The sequence below is a fragment of the Ictidomys tridecemlineatus genome, chromosome 8 (genome assembly GCF_052094955.1).
Source record: "Ictidomys tridecemlineatus isolate mIctTri1 chromosome 8, mIctTri1.hap1, whole genome shotgun sequence".
Lineage (NCBI taxonomy): Eukaryota > Metazoa > Chordata > Mammalia > Rodentia > Sciuridae > Ictidomys > Ictidomys tridecemlineatus.
In genome coordinates this window covers 108731831-108755642 of record NC_135484.1, presented here as the reverse complement: position 1 = coordinate 108755642, position 23812 = coordinate 108731831, and the positions used below count along the sequence as shown (strand labels likewise).

Sequence of the window (23812 nt, the reverse complement as noted above, 5' to 3'; positions counted from 1 at the left end):
GGAAAAGATACACTCATATATTGCTGGTGGAATTGCAAATGGTGCAACCACTTTAGAAAGCAGTATGGAGATTCCTTAGAAAACTTGGAATGGAACCACCATTTGACCTAGCCATCCCACTCCTAGGTCTGTACCCAAAGGACTTAAAAGCAGCACACTACAGCAATGCAGCCACTTCAGTGTTTATAGCAGCTCAGTTCACAATAGCTAAACTGTGGAAACAGCCTAGATGCCCTTCAGTAGACAAATGGATAAAGAAATTCTGTATGTATACTTAATGGAATACTACTCAGCATTAAAGTAGAATGAAATTATGGCATTTACAGGTAAATGCACTGAATTGGATAATATCATGCAAATCGATGTAAGCCAATCCCAAAAAAATCAAAGGTCAGATTTTTTTCTCTGTAAGTGGATGCTGACCCTTAATGGGGGGGGCGTGGAATGAAGGAACTTTGGATGGAGCAGAAGGGAAGGAGGAGGAGGAGAGGGGATGGGAGAGGGAGTGGGGGGGGAGATAATAGAATGAGATAGACATTATTACCCCTGTGCATGGGTATGACTGCATGAATGGTGTGACTATATCATGTACAACCAGAGATATGAAAAGTTGTGCTCCATTTATGTACAAAATAAAATTAACAAAAGTACTCACCAGAAAAAAAATGTGTGTATATATATATACACACACAAGAACAAGCCATATATATATATACACACACACACACACACACACACACACACACACACACACAAAGCAACTATAAAGTATATCATACAAGTAAGATTTTGGATTTTTTTAAAAGTTGTATTATTTTTACAGTTATTTATAATTCTGGACATGGTACATGAATGAAATTATCGGCATATATTATAATTGTTGCTTACTTTTTACAGTTTATCTTGTAGATCTTTGCTTGTAAGTATACATAAATCTGCCTCATTCTTTTTTTTTTTTTTTTTTTTTGACACCAGGGATTGAACTTGTGCATTCAACCACTGAGCCACATCCCTGGCCGTATTTTGTATTATTTTAGAGACAATCTCACCTGATTGTTTAGCATCTTGCTGTTGCTGAGGCTGGCTTTGAACTTGATCCTCCTGCCTCATTCTTTATAACTGTTGTTTTTTCTTTTTCTTTTATTTTTTTTATATATATTTTTTTAGTTTTAGGTGGATTATTTTATTTTTATGTGGTGCTGAGAATCGAACCCAGTGCCTCACACATGCTAGGCGAGCACGCTACCACTTGAGCCACAACCCCAGCCCCAACTGTTGTTGTAAGAACAAGCCATAATTTTTCCATGGACATATTAATGAAATTAGAGGGAATTTCTAGTTTTTTTTTCCTATAGCAAATAATGCCACAAACAACACTCTGCACATTTGTATACATCTTTCTTTACATGTTTCATTATTTTTCAAGGTAAATACTTAGAAATAGAATTCAGTCCTGTGTATTATCACATTTCCCTCATTTACAGTATTTTTTCTGATCTAGGAAAATGATAGTGAGTAGGGAGTTGATACCCTAGAGAGTTTAAATTTCTGTAATTTCTAAAATGACCACAAATCTCTAAATCAAGAAAAATGTTCTTGATTTAGAGATTTGTGGTCATTTTTATTCTGTACCACTGTGGTGAAATATTAAACATAGGAGTACATCGAATATGTCAACTTTATATGTAGCTGTCTTTTTCTAGATGTTAAATAGTAGAGAGCTAGGGCTGTAGCTCAGTGGCAAAGTACTTGCTTAGCATGTGTGAGGCACTGGGTTTAATCCTTAGCACCACATAAAAATTAACAAATAAAATAAAGACCTGGGATTGTGGCTCAGCGGCAGAGTGCTTGCTTAGCGCGAGTGGGACCTGGGTTCGATCCTCAGCACCACATAAAAAAAAAAAATAAAGGCATTGTGTTAAAAAGAAATAAAAGACCTTCTGACCATCTGCAACTACAAAAAATTTTTTAAAAAATAGTAGAATCATAAAGGCTTTGGAGTAATCAGTTCAGGAAAGGAAACTCAGACTTTTATTACCCAAACTTTTGGTAACCCATTTTAAAAATTAATTTATGTATTAATTTATTTTTCTGTAGTACTGGAGATTGAACCCAGGGGCACTCTGCCACTGAGCTACCACCAGTACTGCTCTCATTCCCCTTTTTGAGACGGGATCTTGCTAAATTGCTCAGGCTGGCCTCAAACTTGCAATCCTCCTGTCTTAGTCTCCTGAGTTCCTGGGTTATAGGCATGTGCCACCATGCCTGGCCTTTTATTTTACTAGTTTTTTTTTTTTTTTTTTGAACTAAAGTCTTCCTAAGTTGCCCAAGCTGTTCTCATATTTGAGATTCTTCTACCTCAGTCTCCTGAGTATTTGGAATTATGGGTATGTACTACCATGCCCATCTTTTTTGTTTTTAAGGGAAAATTTACGTATGTCAAAAGCACATATCTTAATTGTACATTTTTGATAATAGCTATTTATGTAACATACAGTGTCAAAATAGAGAACATTTTCTTTTGACTAGAAATTTTCCTTTTATCAGTTCTAGCCCTCTAGGAAACCACTGTTTTGATATTTTAACCTTTAGTTACTTTGGCTGATCCTGGAATTTTGTAAAAATGAAATTATATATCATTGGCATCTTTTACTCAGCATAATGTCTATCAGATTTATCCATGTGTTGCAATTATTAGATGTTGGCTCCATTTTTATTGCTGAGTAGTATTTCATTGAATAAATGTGCTACAATTGCCTACATTACTCTGACCTTAACTATTTAGGAATATTAAGATGATAATAAGATAGGCCCTTTAGACTAATCTAATAGAGTGAAATTTTCAGTTGACAATTTCATTGCAGGCTGTTACTATTTTTATACCAATCTTTTTATGTATGTTTACTTTAATTTCTCTTGGATAAATCCCTAAAGAGTGGAATTTCTGGGTCAAAGGCAGTTAAATATTGAACTTCATGAACTGCCAACTCTTCACCAAAATGAGTTTGTGTTCTTATGGCTAATGTAAGACAGTTCCTGTTGTATTGTATGCACAATATCTAACGTTGTGTCAGTCTTTTCAATTTAGTTGGTTTTTTTTTTTTTTTTTTTATAGCAGAGTTTATTAGGAGGAAAAGAATGGGTGGGCAAACTACACTCAAGGAAGAGTGTGGGTTCTCTCAAAAGGACACTGACAACTCACTTCTTTGTGTCTCAGCTTTTATTGGGGCAGTACGGAAGTTGTTAGAAGGTCTCATCCAAGTTTTACCTCTTGGCTCTGGATTGCCTGCTGACAGTTTAAAGGCAACTCTTGGCCTTCTTGGTCTGGCTGACATTATGGTCAGTGGGCTCCAGTCTTAATCATTATGCTTTTCTCAGTGATTATCCTACATATGGATAATCTCTGGGTTATTTGTGTAGTGTCTTACTTAATGTCTTAGCATTTAGGCCCTTCTTAGGAAAAACATTTTTGTCCTTCCCCAAACTTATGTTTTTCTCTGGTTGTGAGAGGAATAGTTTGCAGGGCTGAGATCAGGCAAGGGACCTGAAATATCTTGTCAGACCTGTTTTCTTAAGCTCTTGACCCACTGCTTATGTCTAATTGCTGCCTAGCATTTCCCCCGCAAGAATTGGAGACCCTGAAATGTTTTAGGGAAGCAGATGTCATTGAAATCTTTGGCTGCTTTCTGCTGGTGAGGGTCATGGGCCTAGGGAACAGGAGCCCCACATTCTTGCTGTCTGTCAGTGGGACATAGATGTTCCAGAGGTCCACAGCAAGTCAGGAGTGGTAGACAAATGGTTGATCTCTGAGTGATAATTGAGTCTTGCCAGCTTAGACCTTATCAGGCAGCTGTATTTAAAGAGAACTTGGTAGAGGCACATACCTTTACAGGTGGTACAGAATAGAAGACATAGAGACAAACCCACACATTTACAGTCATATCATCCTTGACAAAGAAGCCAAAAACATACATTGAAGAAAAGACACCCTTTTTAACGAATAGTGCTGGGAAAACTGATTATTTATATGTAGAAGCATGAAACTAGACCCTTATCTCTCACCCCTGCACAAAATCAATGTAAAATGGATCAAAGACCCAGGAATTAGACCAAATACTGTCCATCTCCTAGAAGAAAATGCAGGGTCAATACTTAGCATATAGGCAGAGGTGACAACTTTTTCAGTAGGACCCCTGAAGCTCAGGAAACAATACCAAGAGTTAATAAATGGGATAATATCAACTTAAAAAGCTTCTGCACAGCAAAGGAAACAATTAGGAATGTGAAGAGAGAATTTACAGAATTGGGGGAAAAAAATCTTTGCACGCTACTTTTTTGACAGGATTAGTATGTCTCATATATGCAAGCTAGAGAGGCAAAAGGAAAAGAAAAGGCGGGGCCAGGAATCTCATGAAAATCAAAGGAAAATCAGTGGCAGAAAGGTATCAGGGATGGGGAGGGGAGGGAAAGAGGAAATGCTGGGAAATGATACTGGCCAAATTATATTTTATATTTTGTGTATGTACAAATATGTAAACAAATCTCACCATTATGTACAACTGTAATCCCCAGCCCTGTTTTTTTTTTAATATTTATTTTTTAGCTTTAGGTGGACACGATATCTTTATTTTTATGTGGTGCTGAGGATCGAACCCAGTACCTCACACATGCCAGATGAGTGCGCTACCACTTGAGCCACATCCCCAGCCCTCTGTTTTATATTTTATTTAGAGACAGGGTCTCACTGAGTTGCTTATTAGTTCCTCACTTTTGCTGAGGCTAGCTTTGATCCTCCTGCCTTAGCCTCCCAGGCTGCTTGGATTACAGGTGTGCATTGTATGGTTAGAATTTTTTTTTTAATATTTATTTTTTAATTCTCTGCAGACACAACATCTTTGTTGGTATGTGGTGCTGAGGATCGAACCCGGGCAGCACGCATGCCAGGCGAGCGTGCTACCGCTTGAGCCACATCTCCAGCCCAGTATGGTTAGAATTTTGATGAGAGTTTAGCAATTGATAAGACAATTTAGTTTTATTGTATACAGCATTTTAAGATAATAATCGTAACTGACAATCATTATGCCAGTACTATCAGACTTTTTTGAGTTTTATAAAGTGCCAAAAGCCATGCAGTGAACCCAATCGGTAATAATCATAACTGAAAACCTGACAGTTATTGTGCCAGAACCATCATTTTACAAAGTCTAGAATATTTATGTCAGTAATATAACATTTATTATTGTAAATAGCAGTCATGTAAGTAGAGTTGTAAACCAGATTTTATTAGAATTATAAAGTTTTAATTTAAAGGATTTCAAAACAGATATTTTAAAAAATTTAATTTTTTTTGAATTTTAAAATTCTTTTTAGTTACACATGATAGTAGAATGTATTTTGAAATTTATACATATGTGAAGTATAACTTCCCATTCTTGTGGTTGTACGTGATGTGGAGTTACACTGGTCGTGTATTCACATATGAACATGGGAAAGTTCTGTCCGATTCATTCTATTGTCTTTCCTATTCCTACTCCTCCCCCCCCACTCTCCCACCCTCCCACCCCCTTCATTCCCCATTCGACTGTATTCTCTCTGTTCCTCCTCTTATTGTGTTTTAGCATCCATATATCAGAGAGAACATTAGGTCTTTGTAAAACTAATTTTTAAAAAAAAATTTTTAACTTTGTTTTGTTTATTTATTTTTATGTGGTGCTGAGGATTGAACCCAGTGTTTCATACATGTGAGGCAAGTGCTCTACCACTGAGCCACAACCCCAGCCCCCTGTAAACCTTAATTTTTAAAGACTTTAGTTTTTGTTAGAAATTAATAGTTAATAAAAGGCAGCAGAAAATCCCAAGATTTCTTTTTTTTTTTTTTTTGTACTGAGGATTGAACTGGGGGGCACCTGACCACTGAGTCACATCCCCAGCCCTATTTTGTATTTTATTTACAGACAAGGTCTCACGGAGTTGCTTAATGCCTCCCTTTTGCTGAGACTGGTTTTGAACTCAATATCCTCCTGCCTCAGCCTCCCAAGCTGCGGGGATTACAGAAGTGCTCCACTGCACCCGGCCAGTTTGTCAATTTTTTAATAAAAATAGTTTTTAGTTGTAAATGGACCTTTATTTTATTTATTTATATGTAGTGCTGAGACTCAAACCCAGTGCCTCACACATGCTAGGCAAATGCTCTACCAAACTACAACCCCAGCCCTCAAGTTTTATTTTTAAGAAAGACTGCTAAGATTAGGATTGCACGACTGGGGTTGTAAACTGCAGGACAGCGGTAGAGTGCTCACTCAGTGCATGTGAGGCCCTCAATTCAACCCTCAGCAACACATTAAATAAATAATAAACAAACAAACAAATAAATAAATAAATGGTGTTGACAACTACAACTAAAAAATATTAAAAAAAAAGATTAGGATTGCATTTAATATGAACATCATTTTGGAGACAATTGACATTTTAACAAATTGAGTTTTCTGGTCCTTGAATATCTTTTGTCTCCATTTATTAATGTCATCTTATAGTAATGTCTCATAGGATTGCAGGACTGTGTAGTGTAGAAATTGTACATATCTTTTGTTATTTTATGCCTGTTTTATGATACTATTATAAATTGAGATTACTTAAAATTTTACTTTACATTTATTTTCTACCAGCATTACAAAACTGTCAGTTTGTTGTTGTTTTTTTTTTTGCTTGTTTGTTCCATGAGATTTTTCTCATAACCAATCATGTCCTCCTTGAGTGGAGACAGTGTTTTGTGCATTATTGTTCTGGTGAAAGTGGATGTCCTCAGCTTATTCTCAATCTTAGAGGAAAAGCATGTAGTCTCTCACCTTTAAGTATGATGTTAGGTGTACTTTTCTTTTAAATACCCTTTATGTCACTGTGAGGAAGTTCCTTTCTATTCTTAGATTGCTAGGTTTTCTTTTTAAATATAAATAATTATTAAATGTTGTCAAGTGCTTTTATTGCATCTATTCAGATGATTATAGTTTTTCTTTTTTATGTCCATTAGTATAGTATTGCATTGATTGATATTTCAAATGTTTTTGTTACTGGAATTAATTCCACTTTGCTTTTTCTTTTTTCTTTTAGTGTTTACTCTAGAAATTACAATATGCATCTTTATCTCCCCAAGGTCCATTTTTTTATTATGTCATCAAAAAAATATAGAACTTTGTATTTTCTTGTCATATGTACTGCATCAAAAAACATGATAAACTTTACAAAACACTATCATAATTTTTGCTTTAACAGCTGAGTTTTTTAAAGAAATTGAAGAAAAAATCCATATTGCCTTGATATTAAACCACATATATCTCCCTCCTGATGATCTTCATTACTTCTGGTAGACCAAGGTTAGCACATTTTTTTTCTGTAAAGATCTAAGAAATTGAATATATTAGGCTGTGCAGGCCCCAAACAATCTTTGTTGTGCCTTCTTTATGTCTTCTCCCCCCACCACCACTTTTAAAAAATGTAAAAACTATTCTTAATTTGCAGGTTGTAGAAAGATAGTCTGTGGGTCAGAATTGGCTAGATCCTTTTGTAGATACCAGTGACCATCTGGTTCTAATTCCTTCCAATCTGGTTATGAATTATCTCCATTTGTATTTATCTGAAAAAAATTTTTTAACACTTTGTTTTCTCTTTTTTAACTATTTTCTGGGAATAATACATTCTCACACAATGCTTCTGTCACTAGATGTATGGAATTAATTCTCCAATTCCTCAAACAGTGGCTTCATATTCTACAATTTAATTGAGTTCTGACTCTATGTACCTGGAGTTATTGTCAGATTCCACCTAAGAGCTCAGCCCTACAGGACTACCCTCTGCTGCATATATCAATCAAAAGTAATAAAGTGTCACCTGTGCTTTTGGGGTTCCCACAAATCTCTCTTTGGGTTCAATTAATTTGCAAGAATAGTTTACAATACTAAAAGAAATATGTTTACCAGTTTATAAAGGATATAGAAGCATGCCTGTAATCCCAGTGGCTTGGGAGGCTGAGACAAGAGGATCACAAGTTCAAAGCCAGCCTCAGCAAAAGCGAGGTGCTAAGCAATTCCAGTGAAACTCTGTCTCTAAATAAACTACAAAATAGGACTCAGTGGTGGAGTGCTCTTGGGTTCAATACCTGGTACCAAAAAAAAAAAAAAAAAGAACAGCCACATAGAAAAGATATATAGGGCAAGAAATGGGAGAAGGGGTATGGAATCTGCATGCTACTCTCTTGGCACTTCCACGTAATTCAGCAGTCTAGAAACTCATCAGGTCTTTATGTTCAAGAGTTTTTATAGATCTTAATCTCTTAATCCTACCCCCTTCTCAAATTTCAGTGGAAGGGGCTAAAATTTCCAACCCTCTAATCACTTGGTTTTTCTGTAACTGTCTCATCCAGAGGCTATCTAGGGGCCCCATCCTCAGAAACCTCATTAGCATAAATTCACATTTCTTACTCTTAAGTATGCTGATAATTGTAGGTTTTTCGGAGACATTTTTATCAAGTTGAGTAAATCCACCAAATTCCTCTTTTGTTGAGAGTTTTTATCATGAGTAAACACTGCTTTTATCAGATACTTTTTCTGCATCTATTGATATGATCATGTGATTTTTCTTCTTTAGCCTGTTGATGTGATGAATTCTATGATTTTAATATGTGAACCAGATTGGCATAGCTGGGATAAATCCTACCTGGTCATTGTGTGTAATAATTTTTATAACATTGTTGGGTTCGATTTAATATTTTGTTATGTTCATGATTGAAATTGATCTGTAATAGTTTTCTTGTAAGGTCTTTGTCTGATGTTGGCGTTAGGATGATGCTAGCCAAATAGAATGAGTTAGGAAGTGGTGCTTCTGCTTCTATGTTCTGGAAGAGATTGTGGAGATCCAGTATAATTTCTTTCTTAACCATTTGATGGAATTCACCAGTGAACCCATTTAAGTTTGATGCTTTCTCTTTTGGAATGTTTTTAATTATTGACTCCTTCTTTAATAGATATAAACCTATTCAGATTGTCTTTTGCACTCTTTTTGAAGGATGTTTTCCCTGAATATTGAATTCTCCATTGACAGTTATTAGTTTGTTGCTTTTTTGTTTTCCCTGTCAATATTTAAAAAATCTTGATTCTAGTGTTCTGATCTCTGTTGTTTTTGTTAATGTTAACTGTCATTAGCATATTTATGTTTCCTTGTATGGAATGTATTTTTGGATATTAGCAATTTGATTTCTATATGCGTAAACATATGTTTTTTATTTATCATCTTGGGATTTAGTGAGCTTCTTGAATCTATAAGTGTATACCTTTCACTACATGTGGGAAGTGTAGGTTATTATTTCTTAGATACTTTTTCTGGCCCCTCCCTTTTTTTCATTCCTGGGACTCCAGTTACACAGTAGTAGAATTGAGACTTTAATTGGTACAGTATCACATGTATATAACTTACATTTTAAAATTATACATGTGTAATATGAATATATTTAAGTCTAGTACATGCTCAGAACATTTTAATAAATGGAATATATGATCAAAAGAAAATAAGAAGATGACTTTTAAAAAATTTTTGTAAACGGACACAATACCTTTATTTTATTTATTTATTTTTATGTGATGCTGGGAATAGAACCTATTGCCTCACATATACTAGGCAAGTGCTCTATCACTGAACTGTAACCCCAGCCCCAAGATGACTGTTTTATACAAAGGTCTCATTTCAGAGATCCTTGACTGCTCTAGAGACCCTGACTTTCACCATTTATACCTTTAATATGGCAGTTAACAACTGGTGTCATCACTGTTTATATATATTTTTTTGTTAAATGATGGACTCCTCTAGAGGGCAAGGTTCTCTGGCTTTCCTCATCTTTATAATTATGTGAAAATAGAAAATGTCTTTCAGATTGATATTTAAAGATCTGCAAATGTTTTATATAAAAGGCAAACTGAAACAGAAACTATTGAAAGCAGGAGGAAAAGCAGTGGATAAAAATATACCAGGGAAGTAATATGATACAAAAGAAAGCTAGAATACCAGTTTTCGTATCTAACATCTAATTTGGGTAGAAAGTATAAGGAATGCAAATAGTCCATAAAATAGTATAGAAAGAAATTTTATACTGGTAAATGAAGCAAAAAGTAAAGAAGAAATAATGAATATCCATAATGAATATTCTTTTTTTGAGGGGGTGGATTACCAGGGATTGAATTCGACCACTGAGCCACATCCCCAGCCCTATTTTGAATCTTATTTAGAGACAAGGTCTCACTGAGTTGCTTAGTGCCTTACTTTTGCTAAGGCTGGCTTTGAACTCGTGATCCTCCTGCATCATCTTTCTGACACACTGAGATTACAAATATGTGCCATTGCACCCAGCCATAATGAACATTTCTATACTTAATAATAGTCTCAGTATACATCAAGTGATAATCAACCAAACTGCAAGGAGAAATAGAAAAATCAACAATTAGAGAATCTATGGAACTATTCCAAGATAATTTAGTTACATGTGGTGCTGAGAATCAAACACAGTGTATACTTTCAAGTATACACAGAACAGTTACAAAAGCAATTTGTATGGTATTGGTATAAGAAAAGACAGTAGAATTGAGAGAGTTAAATATTTGTATTTGTAACCAGTAATTCTCACAAGAATCCCAAAACAGTTCAGAAGCAGGAAGAGTAGTCTTTTCAAGAAATGGTGCTAAGACTGGATACTAACTGAAAAGAAGGAAGTTGGACCCATGCTTTATGAACTCAAATGGATCAAAGGCTTGGATGTAAGAGCTAATATCCACCATGTGGCCTGCGCAATGGTTTCATTAATGAGGTTCTAGGCATAAAGTTAGTTAGAAGAGATCGAAATAAAACACACAGACTCAGTTACCTTATTTCTATTGCTAGGTCCCAGACGGCTCACCTCTCTGGTTCCCACCTCTAACCGCCCAGCAGGGCAGCAAGGATTACTCAGGGTAGCAGGAGAGAGAGAGAGAGAGAGAGTTTGAACACGCCTGGGAGTAGCCTTTTATTGGGGAACAAGAGATTCAGGGGAGAATTCCATCCAATGAAGGTTGGGGGGGGGCTGCACTCCAAGGTCAGGGTCAGTGATTGGGCCCCTGGGGTCAGTGGTCAGGCACACCCCCACACGGATGGGCTCTCTCATCAGGAAAGGGCCGGGAAAGCTTCGACACAGCCAAAGCGCCTCAGACCCTTAAGGGGAGCCACCCAGTCACGTGTCAGAAATGGCTTCCCACACTAATATTTGTAGAAAAAAAAACAAGTGTAAAACTTTATGATCCTAGATTAAATAGTGGCCTTTTAGATCTGACATCAAAAGCACAAGCAGGGCTAGAGTTAGAGCTCAGTAGTAAAGTTCCTGCCTATCATATGGGAGACCCTGTATTTGATCTCTTGCAACACACACACACACACACACACACACACACACTCTCACACACACTGCAAGCAGTCACAAGGGGAAAAAAACAGATAAATTGGGTTTCTTAAATTTTGTGCATCAAATAACACTATTAAGAAAGTAAAAAGAGGGGCTGGGGATGTGGCTCAAGCGTTAGCGCGCTCGCCTGGCATGCGTGCGGCCCGGGTTCGATCCTCAGCACCACATACCAACGAAGATGTTGTGTCCGCCGAGAACTAAAAAATAAATATTAAAAATTCTCTCTCTCTCTCTCTCTCTCTCTCTCTCTCTCTCTCTCTCTCTCTCTCTCTCTCTCTCCCCCTCCTCTCTCACTCTCTCTTTAAAAAAAAAAAAAAAAGAAAGTAAAAAGAGGGCTGGAGTTGTGGTTCAGCGGTAGAGCACTTGCCTAGTGTGAGTGAGGCCCTGGATTCGATCCTCAGCACCACATAAAAATAAAGGTATTGTGTCCAGCTACAACTAAATAAAATAAAATATTTTAAATAAATAAATAAAAGTGTCATATCCAACTACAACTAAAAAATAAATATTAAGAGGAAGTAAAAAGAGGGGCTAGAGTTGTGTCTCAGTGGTAGAGCACTTGCCTAGCAAGTATGAGGCACTGTGTTTGATTCTCAGCACCACATGTAACTAAATTAAATAAAAAGACAACCCTCAAATACAAATATTTGCAAAACATATCTAATAAGGAACTGGAATTCTAAATATGTAAGGAATTCTTAAAACAACAAAAAGACAACCCAATTTAAAAATGGGCAAGGATTTGAATAGTCATTTCTACTAATGACCAGTAAACATTATTAATAATTAGGATTGCAAGTTAAAACCACCTTACTACTTCACACCAATTACGATGACTATAATTTTAAAATGAAGACAATAATAAATATTGGCAAGGATTTCAAAAAATTGTAACCCTTCATACATTGTTAATGGGAATATAAAAATGGTGCGGCTGCTTTGGTAAACAGCCGGCAGTTCCTCAAAGTGTTAGCCATAGAATTACCTTATGTCCCGGGAATTCTACTCCAAGGTATATACCCAGAAGATTTGAAAACAGGCATTCAAACAAAAGCGTGTATATGCGGCACAATTCACAGTTGCCAGGAGATGTAAAAACAACCAAGATGTCCAGGAACAGATGAATCAATAAACATTACCCATAAAAAGGAATTAAATTCTAATAAAACATAGGTGAACCTTGAGAAAATTGTGCTAAGTGAAGGAACCCAGTTAGAAAACCAAAATCATATTATGTTTGATTTCATGTACATGAAATGTTCAGTAAATCCATGGATCTATAAAGTAGATTAGTGTTTGTCGGGGTTGGAAAAGGGGAGTTTGGGAGGGAAGAAAGGGGATTTACTGATAATGAGTACAGGGTTTCTTTTAGGGATGATAGAAAATGTTCTGGAGTTAATGACAACGTTTTATAACATTATGCGTATTCTCTAAGAACAAGTTGCACACTTTAAAAGGGTGAATTTTATAGTATGTAAATTAAATCAATTTTTTTTAAAAAGCTCAATTTAAAAAAACTTTTCTTTATGCATTTGCATCAAAGGAACAACAATAACTAAAGATAAGAAATTTGGTGGGCACCATCTTCACTAGATGGTACAAAAAGCCAGTAATAAGAAATATTAAGTCAACATCCTATGCTCCCTGTTGTGGCACATTGAGAAAGATACAGCATCATTTCTATGATATTCTTGCCAAAATGTGTAATTCAATTTAAGCATGAAAACATCAAATCCAGATTGTAGGAAATCGACAGAATTATTGACCAGTACTCTTTCAAAGTGTCATGGTCACGAAAGTTGAGAGAAGAGTGAAGAACTGTCACAAACTAGAAGATACTAAGTAGTTAGGACAACTATAGTTATGACAACTAATGCAATGTGGGATTGTGTATTGGATCTTGGACAGTTAACGGATCTCAGTGGAAGAACTGATGAAATTTGTGTAGGTCTGTAGTTAATATTGTTTCAGGGGCTGGGGATGTGGCTCAAGCGGTAGCACACTCACCTGGCATGCGTGTGGGTTCGATCCTCAGCACCACATACAAAGGTGTTGTGTACACTGGAAAAATGAAAAATAAATGTTGAAATTCTCTCTCTCTCTCTCTCTCTCTCAAAAAAAATCAGTAAAACATTTAAAAAAAAATATTGTGCCAGTGTTCATTTCTTGGTTTTGATGATAATACTAAGCTTAACATTAGCTGAAGCTGGGTAACAGTATAAAGGAACTCTCTACTGTTTTTTGTAACTTTTCTAAGTTTCAAAATTAAAAATAAGGTAAACATTCCATTAGGAAGTTGGGAAATGAATAGGGCAGACTCAAATAAGAAAGGAAATTAAGATAAGGTCAGAAAATGAAACACAAGAAGTTGAGGCATTGACTCTTTAGAATTATTAATATGTTAAATTTCTGGAAAAAAAACTGATTTAAGAAAAAGAGAAGATACACATATATCAAAATGGAAAACTGATAAACTTGTTGCATTCCTTTTAATGGTGTGTCATATTGCAAAGCTGGGGCTTTTTTGTTGCTGTGACAGAAAAGCAAATACATTGTAAAAACTTAACATGGAATAGGAAATAAAGTTGGCAGTATTTTCTAAAGTTAAGAAGTTGAGCAGTGCCTACCAGGTGCTGAGTTGTGAACTGATTTGATGAACAGAATTGGCATGTCTTTTGGTCTAGTGTGCCATTGAAAGTTTGAGAACCTCTGAAATATAAGGATATGAACAACTAAATGCTAAATTTATAAACAGATGAAACATAAATTCCTAGAAAAAATGAATATAAGTTGAATACAGTATAAAAATATAAGAACGATAATCAAAGATCTTCTCTCACAAAATCCCTCACTTAAATGACTATACAGATGAGTTCCATCAAATTATTTTAATTTTTTTTTTAGTTGTAGATGGACACAGTACCTTTAATTAATTAATTAATTAATTAATTTTTAAATGTGCTGCTGAGAATCAAACCCAGTGCCTAATGTGCTAGGCAAGTGCTGTACCAGTGAACTAAAATGATAGAGTGAGCTACAACCCCAGCCCCAGTTCCATCAAATTTTGAAGGAACAATTTCTTTCTTACGTACCTTAATTATAGAAACTGGGAAAGCAGTTAGAGGCTGCCTTATTCTTTATAAACTAGTACAATTTTGATTCTTAAACCCTGATAAAAACAATACAAAAGGATATGTTATAGAACCATTTCCTTCATTAATATATATGGAAGGATCCTAAGTAAAATATTAACTATTTCAATCCAAAAATACATTGAGAATGATACATAGAATCAGGTGGGTTTATTTAGTTCAGGAGTTAAAGGTAGTTCATCTATAAGGGTTATTAATGCAACTCACCATCTTTAATAGTTGAGAGAAGAAAAATGTTTCTCTGGTTTAATTCAGAAAAGTATTTTCTACCTTCCAATAATTGTATATTGTAGAAAATCTTAGCAAACAACATAAATAAAAGAACTTTATTGGGTTTTTAAAGCGTTTATTTTGAACACTTAAATGTAATTATTATGAATGTAAGAGACTTGACGTCTACTCATTGTTCAGCTTCAAAATTTGCTGTAAAATGTCAACTCTGTTTAATGTATGCCTCATCCACACACAGCTTTTTCTGCCCCACCACTTTATTATTAAGCTAATTCCAGATGTGCCTTATTAGTAGATGATCAGAATGTAGTTTTTTCTCTGTAACTATTAACATCTTGAAAAATTAACACTGATTGTCTAATATCTAGCCATGGTTAAAATTGTCCTGATTGATTCATAAGTGTGGTTTCAAATTTCACATATTGTTGTCTTTGACTGCTGTGCCTTTTGGTGTTTTTAATTTTTTTCAGAACAGTCTCACTCAGTTGCCAGGGTGGCCTCATTTGTTTCCTACTTTAGCCTCCTGAGTAGCCGGCTCCTCCCTCCTTCCTCTACTCTCCATTCTTCTTCGTTTTTCCATTTATGTGACTAAGAAACAAGTTCATTCTTTCTGTGGAATTTTCCATGTTATGAATTTGCCTGGTTGTGTCCTCATAGTGTTGCTTAGCAGGCTTCTTAAATTCCTGTAGTAGTTTGGATTGAGTCCTGTTTTGTTTTTTTTTTTTTTTTGTATGGGAGAGGGGATTATTACTTCATAATAACTTTTTAACTCTTCAAATCAAAGGGGACATAATGCTTGACTGCTTTTATTTTAAGGTTGATCAGTCGGTGGACTTTAGTACCTAGCAGTTAAAAATCATAAATCTGTCAAGTTTTTAGTTGGATATTTTTGAAAAACTCTGTAAATATCCTAAATGGTGTGTGGAAGAATTAAGGTTGTGGCCTGGGGCTGTGGCTCAGTGGTAGAGCAATAAATAAATAAATAAAGGTATTGTGTCCATCTACAACTAAAACAATTAAAAAAAAAGAATTAAGGTTGTGAATAGCTTAGTTGACTTAAGAAAAGGAGGAAAAAAGGGGGACTTATGATATTAAGACATATTACAAAGACATAATAACTATGTGGTTAGTATACGAACCTGTAGATCTCTCAGAATATTAGAGAGTTTAGACATAGACCTATGGATGTGTGGGAACTTGATATAAAGTTAACAGTGCAATCAATAGACAGAAACTAAATTATTTCACAAATAATGTTGAGGAAGCAAGTAGCTTGTTATATATGGGAAAATAAGACTCCTTTGCATCATATACAAAAGTAGACTCCCAATAAATACCAAATCTGGAAAAAAAAAAGGTTAAAGGAAATGAAAAATATTTTTTGAGATGTGAGTTTGTACTCTTAAAACCTCAAAAGTACAAACTAGATCTATATATTAATTTAATTGTACCAAATGGGGAGTTTTGATTATCAGAGCATAATTAACACACAGAAGTAGGAAATGGCAGACAGTATTGGCAATGTTTAATATTAACAAGCAATTAATACCCTCCAGAGTAAACAAGGAATTCCTGCAAATAAGAAAATGATAGCAATCCCAGCAGGAAAATTTGTAAAGGATATAAAAAGGAATTTATAGAAAAGGAAACCCCCAAATCAGCAAGCATATGAAGAGTTCTTCAACATGATTAACAATTAGAAAATGCAAATTAAAACAATAAGATATCGTTTCATATATATCAGGCTGGTGCACATTAAAAAATTGAGCAATAATAAGAGTTGCTGAAGGTGCAAAGCTATGAAGACCCTAGACATTGCCGATGGTCATGTAGCCTCTCTGAACAATAGCATATATATGACCCAAGTGTTCCACTCTTGATTTTATATGCAAATGGCATCTCAAATGGATCCAGGTAATAACATATGAGGGATGTTCATTGCAACATTATTTGTGGTAAGAAGACATTGGTGGATATGTAAATGTTCAGTACTAGCATAGTAGAGGGTAAATTATTCCAGCTTCAACTTTCAGCAACAGAACAATTCTGACACCAGATGTGTTGGTCTCCAGCAGACATCAAATGAGTGTCCTATAATTTGATTCAGTTCTGACATCATATACCACAAGTTCCACAAGCCTACCAGTCACTTCAGATGCATATTGCAAGGTCCCCCTCTTCAGTCCAACCTACTATGTAATTGGGGGTTTCAATGACCCCCTCCTTGAGTTTGATCAACTTACTAGAGCAGCTCGTAGAACTTAGGAAAACATTTTATTCAAGTTTACCCATTTATTGTAAAAGCTGTTTCAAAGGATACAGATGAATAGCCAGATGGAAGAGATGCACAGGACAAGGCAGGTAGAAAGAGCCTCCTTGCCTTCTCTAGAATCCACCAGGGACCTCTATGTATTTACCAATCTAGAATCTCTCTGAATCCAGTCCTTTTGGAGTTTTAAGGAGGTTCCTGATTGATTATATCATTTGGCTACTGCTATAAATCAAACTTCAGCCCATCTCTCCTCCCTAGATGTGGAAGATTGGGGCTGAAAGTTTAAATCTTTATTCTCATAGTTGGTTCCCCTGTCAAACAACCCCCATCCTAAGGCTGTCAAAGGATCCCCCAGCCATCTGCCAACTGTCATCTTTTACAACAAAAAATCACCCAGGAAATTCCAAGAGATTAGATCTCTGTGTCTGGAATTGGGGTCTGAGACCAAATATTAGCATAAGGATTCTCCTTGCACCTCTGTCTATAAGAATTTTAAAGCTCTATGTAAGAAACCACTGTTTCTTGTTTTATACACACTCCATCTCATTTCATGAAATTAGAGATTCTCTTAAGATGTGATCCATAAATGTTATATAATTGGCAGTATGATTAAGGCAAATGAAACAACTTGGAGCACAACTAGCAACTTATCCACCCTATGGAACTGTTACTCTCCCATTAATATGTCTTGGACCATATGGTTACATGAATACCAGACATATGGACCAAGTGAGGAGACCCGTTTCAGTCTGTATACTGAGCATATACAATGTTTAATTTTCCCCTTTTAGTTAAGTAGAGATATAAGTTCTAATATTGTCTTCTTGCATTTCAGTTGATACCTCCCCTTTTTGAGATACATATATATATCTCTTTGAAGACCCTTGGTCTCAAATACCTGTTTGGAGGAAGTTATTTTTAATTCCAAGATATGAATCTTAAGAATTTATACACATTTTTAATGTGTTCCATACACATCTGTATTTTTTAATATATACTGTGATTTTCCCAAATCTTGGGGGAAATTTAACATTCTAGTAACAAATGCCTTGAAAGATTCTCTAGTACACATTCAGTAGTATGAACATTACCTTAAAATGATTTCATTGTCAAAGATCTGACAGATCTTTGGGAATGATATTTCCTGTCTTAATAATACCTTTTTTCTGGCTTTTCTAAGATGGGTCCTAATGTGAAATATTCTGTTGCGAAATAACATAGTTATTTTATGACACTCTGATTTTTTTTTTCTTTAACTTTACAGAGACTGTGCAGTTGATCCAACTTGTGTTTTATGCATGGAGTGCTTTTTGGGAAGTATTCACAGAGACCATCGATATAGGGTTAGTAATATCCAAATAATAATTATATACAGTATTGAATTTTATATTGAATATTTTTCTTTTTAAAGCCCAAAGATTTAACATGTAAATGGGGAAAGTGGTTTTAAAATGTATTCTTTAGGGCTAGGGATGTAGCTCAATGGTAGAGTGTTTGCCTAGCATATACAAGTCCTTGGGTTCCATCCCCAGCACTACCAAAAAAAAAAGTATTTTTTAAATTTTTAATTAAATTTAATTAATTTATTTATTTTGGCATGGGGCATTGAACTCAGGGATGCTTTATCATGATTACATCCCTAGCTCTTTTTGAGATAGGGCCTTGCTAAGTAGCTAAGGCTGGTTTCAAATTTCTAATCCTTCTGCCTCAGTCTTCTGAGTTGCTGGGATTACTGGTATGCTTCACTGCACCCAGCTTGTTTTGCTATTTTTAAAGTTTATTAAAGTGACATTTACTACACTATAGAAGAAGGCCCAACTCCAGTGCATAATAAGACTCACCAGTTTTATTATTTTAGGCAGTTTATTCCTAAGCCTGTTCTGGTTCCTCTGTTGGAAATTGAAGATAGACCACGAACATTCAAAGGTTAGGAACCAGATGGTAGATGGAACTTTTACCCTGATCATAAAATAAAATGGTAGAGAAGGAATATATCAATCTTGTTCTTAATTCCAGAAGCTCTAATGGGTCAGGACTTTTTCTTCTGTTTTTAATTTGCTTTACCCAAGTATTGATAATATATTAAAGCAGCTACAAAATTGGGCTCCCTACATTCTTACATGTTCTCTTTATTCTCATAAATCCATAAAAGGATCCCACTTTCCTTTAAGAGAATCCTAGTTTCTTTTAAGGCTTTCTATCTGTGGTTTGATAATAAAACACACACATAAGCCATAAGGTAGAGTTATCATTTTCCAAATGGCTGCCTATCCATGTTTCTGGGCACACATCTTTGCGTCCCCTTGGAATAGCTGAAACAATTGGTTTATATGAATTATATTGTGATATATAACACATAAATACTTATATATGGACAAGATATAATAGGATTTATTCTAAAATTTGCTGTAACTAATACCTGTTCCTAAACTTTCCTAAAGTATTTCAAGAAAGGCAGAACTTCTAGTCCCGATTATTAACTAGCATATTCTATCCCACCAAATTTCTTGAATCATTGCCTTAACTTAAGGAATTGTGAATAATTCTTTTTTTTTTTTTTTTTTTTTAAAGAGAGAGTGAGAGAGAGGGGGGCACAGAGAGAGAGAGAGAGAAAATTTTAACATTTATTTATTTTTTCTTAATTCTCGGCGGACACAACATCATTGTTGGTATGTGGTGCTGCTGGGGATCGAACCCGGGCCGCACGCATGCTAGGCGAGCGCGCTACCGCTTGAGCCACATCCCCAGCCCCGTGAATAATTCTTGAATCACACAAGTGTGAAAGTTTTTATGATCATGTAGCACTTTTGTATTTCCTGAGCTCTTATTACCTGTCCTTTCTAAAAGTGGCTTTTAGGAAGTGTGAGAGAAGAAAAATAAAATATTTCTATAGTCCTTGTTGGTCATTTTTTACACTATTATTAAACTCTTGTGGGGGCCAGGCACAGTGGCATACACCTATAATTCCAGTGGCTTGGGAGGCTGAGGCAGGAGGATTGCAAATTCAAAGCCAGCTTTAACAACGGCAGGGTGCTAAGCAAAAATAGGGTTGTGGGTATGACTCAGTGGTTGAGTGCCCCTGAGTTCAATCCTTGGTTACCCCCCCCCAAAGAAAAACTCTTGTGGGGGACAGCAACTACAGATTTTTTTTTTTGTACTGGAGATTGAACCCCTGGGTATTTTACCCAGTCCTTTTTTATTTCTAGATAGGGTCTCACTAAGTTGTTGAAGCTGGCTTCAAACTTTTGATTCTCTTGCCTTAGCCTCTTGGGCTACTGGGATTATAGACATGCACTACCATGCCTGGCTAGCTATAGAAATCTTTATAACCCTTGAATGTGTATTACATATCATATTATTCTGTTATATTATGTTATCACAACCTGATTGCAGAGATCTCAGCATTATACTAATTTAACCAAAATCCTACAGGAAAACCTTCATGAATCCTCATTATTTTCCTAATTAAGGAGGCTATGCAGGCAGACATATCCTCTTTAAAATATTTGTAGTTTATTGAACACTACAATGTATTTTATTTTATTTTGAAATCCCAAAGATTAACCTACATACTTATTTAAAATAAAATATCAGAAGGCTTGGCATTTTATTTAGTTTTATTCCTCCAAAGAATTAAACATATAAGCAGTGTTATTTTCTTAGCACTTGATATTTTTACTTATTATCTGATAGCCCTCAGTAAATACTTATTGACAAGATATTTTACAATTTTCTTTGAAGATGACAACATCAGGAGGTGGAGGTTTCTGTGACTGTGGTGATACAGAAGCTTGGAAAGAGGGTCCTTACTGTCAAAAACATGAACTTAACACCTCTGAAATCGAGGAAGAAGAGGTAAAAACATTTTCACAAAGTTTATTTTAAGGAAAAATTGTTTGAGTTTTAAAATTTTTATCATTACAGGGATTATTTTTCCTGTTATGTGTGGGCCAGTTAACTAGGTTGGTTTTTGTATATAACTTTCTTTTCTATTACCATACATGTTAGCCAACCCCAATCATCATCTCAGTAAATCATATCACTGGATTTGTGATGGGACCAGGTGTAGAAATAACAGCTCGGTACAGATGATCCCAACTCCAGCTGTACATATATGTTTCTTAAAATTATTTTTTTTAAGATGATATTTGTAATAAAGTGGATTCTTGTTAAATAAATGCTTGAATGTCTGCTTTTTGTGACAATTTAATGTTTATTTCAGGATCTTTATTTCAGATTTTATTATTTTTGAATGTCAGAGAGGTATGTACAAACTACTTATAAGGTCCAATATAGGTTTGGGATAAATGGACAATAAGTCCTTCCTGATGCATGTACCACACAGGTCTCAAATATTTTAACAGAATGATCAAGATTTTTGATGTCAGGGTTGTGTGTGTGTGTGTGTATTACTAGGTATTAAACACAGGAATGCTTTATCCCTGAGCTATATCCCTAGCCCTTTTTATTTTTCATTTTGAGAAAGTCTCACTAAGTTTCCAACACTGGCCTCAAACTTGTGATCCTTCTGATTCAGCCTTCCGAGCTGCTGCAATTACAGGTATGTGCCACCATGCCCAGCTGCAGCTCCATATTTTAAAATATATTTGATCAAAGTTCTGCAAGTAAATATAAACATACAAGACAAATTAAGATATTTGGAAGAAAAGTTTTGTACTTTAGAAAAAAGATTAACAAACACTACTACAAAACTTTAGGACTATTGGAAAAAATATTTGCAAATCGTATATCTGGTTAAGGATCTAGTATCCAGAAGATGTATCTTACAATTAATAAAAAAAAAATCTCAATTTAAAAAATGGATAAAGGACTTGAATAGAGATTGCTCCGAAAAAAGAAATCTACAAATGACCAGTAAACACATGAAAAGATGATCAACATCATTAGTCATTAGCAAAATGCAAATCGGGGTGTTTTTTTGGCGGGGGGGGGGGGGGGGGGGGTGGGGGGGAGTGCTGGGTATTGAACCCAGGGCCTTGTGCATGTGAGCTGAGCTATATCCCTATTCCCGGAAAATGCAAATTGAAACCACAGTGAGACACCACTTCACAGCCATTAAGAAAATATATACTGTAGGTACTTGATGGGTTATAAAATTCCCAAACTCTGCCATTTAATATCTGTTTAAGAGTTCAGTTAAGGGAAATGAAATCTCCGACTAAGATGGACTAAGATATTAAAAGACAGCAATGTGTTTGGTATACCTGGTCCCTACTAACTAAACTCATACATGTGTCTTGGCTCTCCACATTACATGCTTGAAAAGGAAGAGAACTATAAATGTTAGAATGTGGTTTCGTCTGTCAAAAAAATTTTTATTAACATGAATTTTTGTTGATATATTCAATCTACATCTTAAGAAAAAACTGGGAAATTTTTGTTATACTTCTTTAGAAAGACTGTGTAGGGGTTGCCCCATGTTTTCTCAGATCTTATCATTAGAGTGGGATATTTCTTCATTGTATAAGCTAAGGATCAGCAGACTATGACCCCACAAATCCAATATTATCTGCAACCTCTTTTTGCCTGGAACTATCATAAGCTGAGTGGTTGTTGTTGTTGTTGTTTTAAAATAGTTGGAAGGAAAAAAATCAAATAATATTTTGCAATATATGAAATGATAAGAAATCCAGATTTCAGTGTCTATAAAATATTTACAGGAACACTGGTATGCTTGATTTAATGTGCTGTCTGTAGCTGCTTTTCCATTACAACAGCAGAATTGAGTTATTACTGCAGAGCCCCTGTAGCCTGCAAAGACTAAAAATTTTTTAAATGTATTTTTTAGTTTTAGTTTTAGGTAGACAAGATGGCTTTATTTATTTTTTTATGTGGTTCTGAGAATTGAACCCAGTGCCTCACATGTGCTAGGCAAGCACTCTACCACTGAACCCGAACCCCAGCCCCCAAAATACTATCTTACTCTTTGATGGAAAACATTTGTTGACCAGGAGTGTATGTTGTTGGAACCCTTTTGTTTAGTATGCCTAAACTAAATGACCAAATGACTGTAATATTTCCTAGTAATAATGAAGGAAAGCTCAACCAGGTTTACAAATGGCCCTATGTTCAAGGGGATTAATGGGGAGGGTAGTGGGGTAGTACTTCTCTTAGTTGAGAACCACCACATATTGTAGGGTGTCTCCTTTGTTAATATTTATAGGAGTCCTTAAGAAATTTCTTTTAGGTTTATTCATTTAGATTTTTTTTTCTGTATGTAAATCTAATAACAGTATTTCCTTTGGTTGAGGCTTCTGGAAAAAGGGCCATCTATTTGGAAACAGCCTGTCTAATAGCTTGTAGTAGCTATACAGAAATTTACATGATCTTCCTTTATAAATGAGTGTTATCTTGATTGCAGTTTATTTAAATTCTTTTTGGAATAAAATTTAATTAAATAATGAATATTATCTGAATGAACATCCTTAGTGAAGATTCTGTGATCTGAAAATTTTAATTGCAAATACTGTTTCCATTTATTTCTCTTTTTTATTTTTATTTTTTGTAGTTGTAGATGGACAGAATGCCTTTATTTAATTTATTTTTATGTGGTGCTGAGGATCAAACCCAGTGCCTCACACATGGTAGTCAAGCGTCCTGCCACTGAGCTATAGCCCAGTGCCAACTGTTCCCATTTCATTTGAATACAGATCAGTGATTATT

General features: G+C 35.3%; 1 protein-coding gene across 4 annotated transcripts in view; it reads left to right on the top strand.

The window, feature by feature from the left end:
- Positions 1 to 23812, top strand: part of Ubr2 (ubiquitin protein ligase E3 component n-recognin 2) — a 141721-nt gene that overhangs the window by 18352 nt on the left and 99557 nt on the right. For all 4 annotated transcript variants that reach the window (XM_040282678.2, XM_005318681.5, XM_005318682.5 and 1 more), the window contains exons 3-4: positions 18393 to 18471; positions 20870 to 20983. In XM_040282678.2, coding sequence (XP_040138612.1) covers positions 18393 to 18471; positions 20870 to 20983 — 193 coding nt within the window. The remainder of the gene's footprint in view (positions 1 to 18392; positions 18472 to 20869; positions 20984 to 23812) is intronic.